The sequence below is a fragment of the Sinocyclocheilus grahami genome, unplaced genomic scaffold (assembly GCF_001515645.1).
Source record: "Sinocyclocheilus grahami isolate Dianchi unplaced genomic scaffold, SAMN03320097.WGS_v1.1 scaffold482.1, whole genome shotgun sequence".
NCBI classification, from domain to species: Eukaryota; Metazoa; Chordata; class Actinopteri; order Cypriniformes; family Cyprinidae; genus Sinocyclocheilus; species Sinocyclocheilus grahami.
In genome coordinates, this window is record NW_015505661.1 from 763,947 (window position 1) to 771,222 (window position 7,276).

The 7,276-nt window shown below is 36.5% G+C and overlaps 1 protein-coding gene across 1 annotated transcript; it reads left to right on the forward strand.

Annotated features, from left to right (window-relative positions):
- The first annotated feature begins 1,284 nt into the window (after positions 1-1,284).
- Positions 1,285-2,969, forward strand: LOC107553824 (kazal-type serine protease inhibitor domain-containing protein 1-like). Its single transcript, XM_016236127.1, has 3 exons — positions 1,285-1,436; positions 2,529-2,676; positions 2,776-2,969. The coding sequence occupies exons 1-3, from the start codon at positions 1,362-1,364 to the stop codon at positions 2,859-2,861; spliced, it is 309 nt and encodes a 102-aa protein (XP_016091613.1). The 5' UTR covers positions 1,285-1,361; the 3' UTR covers positions 2,862-2,969.
- Positions 2,970-7,276: the final 4,307 nt, after the last annotated feature.

A 7,276-nucleotide genomic window follows, 5' to 3' on the forward strand; every position in this document is an offset into this window, starting at 1 on the left:
AGGGAACTCCCCCCCCCCCCCCCCACCACCAATATTTTATCTTTAATAAATGCATACTTTTCCTGATGTTTTAAAAGTGTTTTTCCAACATGTATTTATTTATTTGCATGGAGTAAAAGTATCTCAAGTGTTTTTCCAATCAATATTTACTTCTATTGAATAAACATCTCAAGTTCTTTTTTAAACAAATATTTATTTATTTATTTAATCAGAGAGGTGTCTCAAATGTTTTTCCCCTTCTAAGCAGCATTTATTTATTTATGGTGGAATTATATTTTTGTCCACACAATATTTAATTTAATTTGATATTGAATAATTTTTACTTTTTAATTAATACATGGAATAGACATGGTTTAGTAGTGTTTTTCTAACCAGTATTTATATATAAATCAATTAATTTTCATTCTTTAATAAATAGAACAGAAATGTTTTCACCCAAACTTTACTTATTTATTTATTTATTTACATGGAGTATCCCAAGTGTTTTCCCAACCAATATTTATTATTATTTAATGCATGGAATAAACATATCTCAAAACAAAAACTTTTATCTTAAAACAAATATTTATTTATTTGTTTTTAATAATCAGAGATGTCACAAATGTTTTCCCCCCTCTAATCAGCATTTTTATTTCATTATTTACTTATTTGTTTGTTTGTTTTGTTGGTCTCTTTCTTATTTTCTTTCACAAGTGATTTGAAGTGTTATCTCAAGAGTGTTTTTCTCTCTGGGCTGCCAGCACTTGGGAATTTTGGACCTGGCCATTATAATTTTCCCAGTGACTTTAAAGAGGAGATTTATGACATTTAAACAGCTCTTTAAGTTGGGCTGACATAGGAAGTGGTTTCTGAATGTGATCCCTGATATGACTTTTTTTCCCTCTCTCTATTTCTGGTAAGTCCCCATCATCAAGGTGCCGCCGCATAATCTGGTAAATGCAACGGGCAGCAGTATAGCATTTCTCTGTGAAGTGTTTGCATTTCCCATGGCGCTAGTGGAATGGAGGAAAGATGGAAAAGAGGTAATTTTACCTGGTGATGATCCCCACATATCTGTCCAGGTAAAGTACTTCCAAACAGATACTCTGTAAAGTGATATACCGTATCACCTTGATTAGGGCCTCACGGATGTGGATGAGTTTGTTTCTTCATCAGAACTGATTTGGAGAAATTTAGCATCACATCACTTGCACATTAAGTTGGGCTGACATAGGAAGTGGTTTCTGAATGTGATCCCTGATATGACTTTTTTTCCCTCTCTCTATTTCTGGTAAGTCCCCATCATCAAGGTGCCGCCGCATAATCTGGTAAATGCAACGGGCAGCAGTATAGCATTTCTCTGTGAAGTGTTTGCATTTCCCATGGCGCTAGTGGAATGGAGGAAAGATGGAAAAGAGGTAATTTTACCTGGTGATGATCCCCACATATCTGTCCAGGTAAAGTACTTCCAAACAGATAATCTGTAAAGTGATATACCGTATCACCTTGATTAGGGCCTCACGGATGTAGATGAGTTTGTTTCTTCATCAGAACTGATTTGGAGAAATTTAGCATCACATCACTTGTACATCAATGGATCCTTTTCTGTGAATGGGTGCCGTCAGAATGAGAGTCCAAACAGCTGATAAAAACATCACAGTAATCAACAAATAACCCACATGACTCCAGTCCATCAATTAATGTGTTGTAAAGCAAAAAGCTGTGTGTTTGTACGAAACAAAACATTAAGGCATTTAATTATTGTCAAAATACAAGTTCATGATCCATAATAACACTTCTTCTTCCTCTGTTGTCCTCCCACATCAAAATCCACTGACATATTTGTTTAGAACTGTTTTGAATTTAGTTTGTTGGATTTTATTTGTTTTGCATATTTCTCTCCTGATTTAGACAAGACGAGTTTTTCACAGGAGAAAGCAATATTATGGATAGAGGACTCATGTTTAGCTGGAAGCAATAATTTGAAATTAAAAACGTCTTGATGGATTTTTTTTATTACAAACATGCAGTTTATAAGATCTTAACTGACGGACTGGAGTCATGTCGATTACTTGTGGATTATTGTGTTGCTTTTTTATCAGCTGTTTCATTCTGACGGCACCCATTCACTGTAGGGGATCCATTGTTGAGTGATATAATGCTATTTTTTCCAAATCTGTTGTGATGAAGAAACAAACTAATCTTCATCTTGGATGCCCTGAGAGTGAGTACATTTTCATTTTTGCTTATTTTGGCTAATGGTACCGTGTTGAAATCCATTACACTGAATTACACAGATTTTTCCACAAAGTAAGTGCAGAAACTGTGAATAAAGTCAGCAGATTTTATGGGAATATTCATGTCTAATGATTTACTGCAGGTGTTTATGACTTCAAGATTTAGGACATTTCCAACGTTCCTGGTTAAATCCATTAATGAGCTTGTCGTCAAGAACTACAAAAGTTATATATGGATCTTGTTGTTTAGTAGATAGGAAAAAGTATGTCAGGATCCACCTCAGCCTTTCCATTTCTTCATTTTCCCTGTAGTCACGAGGTGGCCCTCAGAAATATGAACTTTCCAGTTGGCTGCAGATTGAAGAGGCCAGTCAGATGGATTCTGGCACATACAGGTGCATCGCTCGAAATGAGCTTGGCCACGTCTCAGCCACAGCAATTTTAGAAGCCCTGCCACCAGGTAAAAGTTATACCCTGAGCTAATGGCCTACAGTAATTTTCCATTAGTGTTATGTAGAGTATTATCTGTTTTATAATCTTTTTTTTTTTTTTTACCCAGATGAGATGTCTACCTATTTGGAACAAAACTTGAATGAAATGATGAGTTATGACCAATCGCAGGACTATGACAGGGATTATTACTAAACTTCAGATCCCAACACCCTCAAGAAGAAAAACACTGTCTTTTTACTTATAGCCATTCAATTTGAGACATGGCAAGAAGACACTCAAGCAACGACTGTAAAAAAAAAATAGTAAGCCTGTAAAAAAACATCACCCTCCAGAGCTTTTTCTACATCTGGATAATCAAACACGGAGACGTCGAGGAAGATGCTTAAATAAATTCCCAATGGCACAGGCCTCTAAAATGGATGAAAAACACACAATGAGAGAGTGGAGTAGTTTGGAAGCTGCTAGAAGCTCTGAAATTCAGTACAGAGAGTAGCTACTGGAGCTGAATGTCTCTTTTGTTTCATCAATGCTCTTCTTCAGAGTGACAAGTTGAATAACAAAACATGAAGAACTGTGAAATCTGAATGTGAGCTGCACGATCATGAAAAATATATTATTTTTTGATGATTTCATATTATAATTGCAGTTCTAAACCTTACTTATATATATGTTATAAATATAAGTTTTTGAATATACTGAAATGGAATGCTATAATTGTCCCTTTCACAAATAGTTAATTGCAGAAGCTGTAATTGTATTTATAAAGTATAACATTTATACAAAATCTCAATAAAGAACAGTACTAGTTACACTGTCCGTTTAAAAAAAATAAAAAAATAAAAATAGTTCCAAACAAAGCCACAGAAAAAGTATTGTTGTGCATTTCCAAACAACATTGGCTTTCCTGAATGAATCAGTGATTTTTTTAAATTTGTTGAATGAATGACTCATTCAATGACTCATTGAATATGCATACGTCCCTATAGTAGGTGAAAAACAGTATGTGAGTAATATGTCCGTATTCATAGTATCCATTCACACTTGGGGTTTATGTATGGGGGAAGTCGTGGCCTAATGGTTAGAGAGTCGGACTCGTAACCAAAAGGAATTGTAGGTGGGGGGAGTGAATGTACAGCGCTCTCTTCCATCTTCAATACCACGATTGAGGTGCCCTTGAACAAGGCACCGAACCCCCAACTGCTCCCTGCGCCCAATGGCTGCCCACTGCCCTGTGTGTGTTCACTGCTGTGTGTGCACTTAGGATGGGTTAAACGCAGAGCACTAATTCCTAGTATGGGTAACCATACCTGGCCACATGGCACGTCACTTTCACTTTTCTATCCCATGAGGCCATGGGAGAGGATTTTTGAATGGATTTTTGAACTGATGCTGGTAGGTCACATGACAATAACAACATGACGAATGTGGTACATCCAGATGACATTCATACTACACACATTCTTGCTATAGAATTTTTTAACAGTCACAAAGTAATTCAAAAGGAGTATGCAAATTCATATGCAGCCATAAGTTTCATTCGTGAATGAATCAGTTCAAGAGCATAACGATGTAAGACAGAGTCACTGAAAACTCCCTATCACTAAAATGCAGTCTTATCTTCTCTGAAAGGCCATTGTTGTTTGAGAACTTGCTGCTGTCTAATATGTGCTTGACATTTGTGCAAACTCAGTTCTTCACAATCCATCCGTTTCTACTCAAAGCAGAATGTGTATCAGCCGCTGAGTTTATGCATGTTTCCACATGTGGCATCCCTCTTTTACCAGCCTTTCCTTTGAGTGTGTGTGTCAGATCTGGGTGAGGCAGTTGAGCACACAGCTGGCTTTAATATATCTTTATGATCTCCTGTCTTAGGACACACAAACAGGGATCCTATTCTTTGGTACATGTGCATACAGGCTGGACTTTTTTTGATGAAAATACAACAAACACCATCAGGCTACTTATTGATATACAGTAAAAATATCTTAACCCTCTAATTTCACCTTTTAGTGGATCAGAGACCTGTATTTAACAGAACGGCCGTGGATAACAGCTTTTTAACCTCATTCTCTCTTCTGCCCTCTCATGATGTTCTCTGGTGGCTTTAACTCTGCATGTCATTTTAGGTTACCTTTTTGATGCTACATTATTTAAAATGTGTAAAAGATTCAAATTTTGACACTGGGTTGTTTCAAACCTCTAATCGGAGGATTGGAGAACTTTTGATGGTATTTTAGGCCTACATATAAATGTACTGTACTGTACAGTAGTTCTACTGGAAAACTTACTAATGTAGAGTTATACACCAAAACAGTGTGCATAACAAACCATATGTAACAACATGTGGTTTTAGGGTCCATTTGCATGACTTTCACCAAGCAGTCAACTGTTAAAGCAATTAGCCTGCAGTAAGGTCTAAATCGTTTCAGACTGAGAGCACCCTGGGACAGAGCCGTTTCCTCTTGCCTTAAACAACCAAACACTCTGAAAACTCAAAACACCTCTACTAGACGTGCTTAGGTTTTTGACTTTATAGGTAGGATATACTGTATCATAGAGGATCTCCATGGGCCCCATTGTCACTCACTTTCTTGTTTACTCACTCTCAGGCCATCCAAGATTTAAATTTAAATGCCTTAATGATGCATTTGCTTATTACAAACACACAGATTTTCACTTCACAAGATGTTAACCGATTGAGTCGTGTGGATTACTTGTGGATCATTGTGATGTTTTTATCAGCTGTTTGGACTCTCATTCTGACGGCACCCATTCACTGCACATGATTAATCGATTAGCAAGTGATGTAACGTTAAAGTTCTCTAAATCTGTTATGATTAAGAAACAAACTCATCTACATCTTTGATGGCCTGAGGACGAGTACATTTTCAACAACTGTTCCATTTTGGGTAAACTATTCCTTTCAGTTTGTATGTCCTGATGCTTTGTGATTTTTGTCGGAATGACAGTTCCAAGACAACAATCTATAGTTTCCAGTAGTTCGAGAGAGCTGTTGGTTTCTGTTTCATTGCCACCAGTTATTTTTCTTTCCCCCAAATTCTATGGAAAACTGTAGAAATATTCAGGGGATCGTGTGAACTTCCAGAGCCAGCAGCGAGGGGCTTCCCTTCTCTACCCAAGAATCCACTAATATCCTGTGTCATGAAAAGACATTACTGGCACAGAGATGGAGGCTTGAAAAAAGGCTTGAAATTCAAACAAATAGCTCTAGGAAATGCAGTAGACAACCAAAAAGACATGCAGATGAATTCATTTAGCTTACCAGATTTAGTTATTGCTGGTTGGGAAAGAAGAAAAGAACGAAGAACAAAAATAACAAAATGACCATTGTTCATTCTTCATCAAGCATAGTCACCACAGGCACTCAAACCCCCCTGCAGCATTCATTGCACGGCTAATGCTAAACCATGATAGCCACTTAAAAAAGGCCTCTCCGCTCCCCAAAAGAGCTGCCTCTGTCTGATCTAAATAAAGAAAAGCAGTTCCAGACTCTTAAAGTCATTTCCATGCTTTTGTTTTCCTTCCAGTTTTGTGGAAAATGAGATCCATGTGCTGTGTGAAAGATCATCAGTCTTGTGAGTGGATTTATTGTAATCAATAAAGTGAGCGTGGAAGACAACAGGAAGAGTGCATGGTCATGACTGAGGAAGAATAACAGACAAATGAGCAACAGTAAAACTAAAATCCTTTATTTTTCTGCCTTGTTTGCCAGTTGTTTATTATTTTCATTGTACTCTTTTACAATTGAATCATCTTATTGCTCTTAGTTAAGTGACACTTTTCAGAAATGTGTGATGATATACGCTGTCAAACATATTTATGTGTCACAGAGAGCGATCTTTCATGAAGTGTGCAGTACTGCTTTGAGGCCCTTGAGGGCAGTGAGAAGATACTACTTAGAAGCATGTAGTCTTTTTTATTGCTGTTCATATTTTTGATTTGAGGTATAAACGAACCCTTAAGAATTAAACCTCGACATAGATTGCATCCCGCACTGTTTATAAAACAGGCAAAAATGACACCTCAAGTTATGGAGCGTGGTGAGCAGAGGTGAACTGTTACTTAGAGTGATACAGTATATGGCTTATTTTTGCCATTGAATGATAAGCGAGTTAAACTTGCATTAACGAAGAGATTTGAATATTATAGAGACTAAGGATAATTACAATTGGACCAGTAAGCAACCACCACAAAAACCTAATAACTATATATTAATGTTTTTAAAATCCCTTACGAAAAAGAAGTTTATTCAAGTGTGCTATTAGTATACTTCTTTCAAACTAAAAATAGGAAAGTATACTTTTAGTCTACTTTTTATGTACGTCTCAGAAATGGGCTTTATGTACTTCTCAGAGATATACTTAAAATTACATTTAAGTATACTTGACTTATACTTAGAAAAAGTCTAAATATATTTTAACTATAATTGTGCTCCTAGAATCCGTGTTTTCATTATTATACTGTAGGGTGCTCTAGTACACATCTTCTGTACAGAATTTCCAAAGAACACAAGTGAAGAAGAAACCGAAACAACGATGCTTCCACATGTATTCTAACACGATCATCAGACATAAAACAGTATCAAA

Coding starts and splice junctions, on each gene's coding strand:
- LOC107553824 (XM_016236127.1), top strand. CDS start 1,362: ATGGCGCTAGTGGAATGGAGGAAAGATGGAAAAGAGGTAATTTTACCT. Junction 1,437..2,528: donor ATCCCCACATATCTGTCCAG/GTAAAGTACTTC, acceptor TTTTCCCTGTAG/TCACGAGGTGGCCCTCAGAA. Junction 2,677..2,775: donor TTTAGAAGCCCTGCCACCAG/GTAAAAGTTATA, acceptor TTTTTTACCCAG/ATGAGATGTCTACCTATTTG.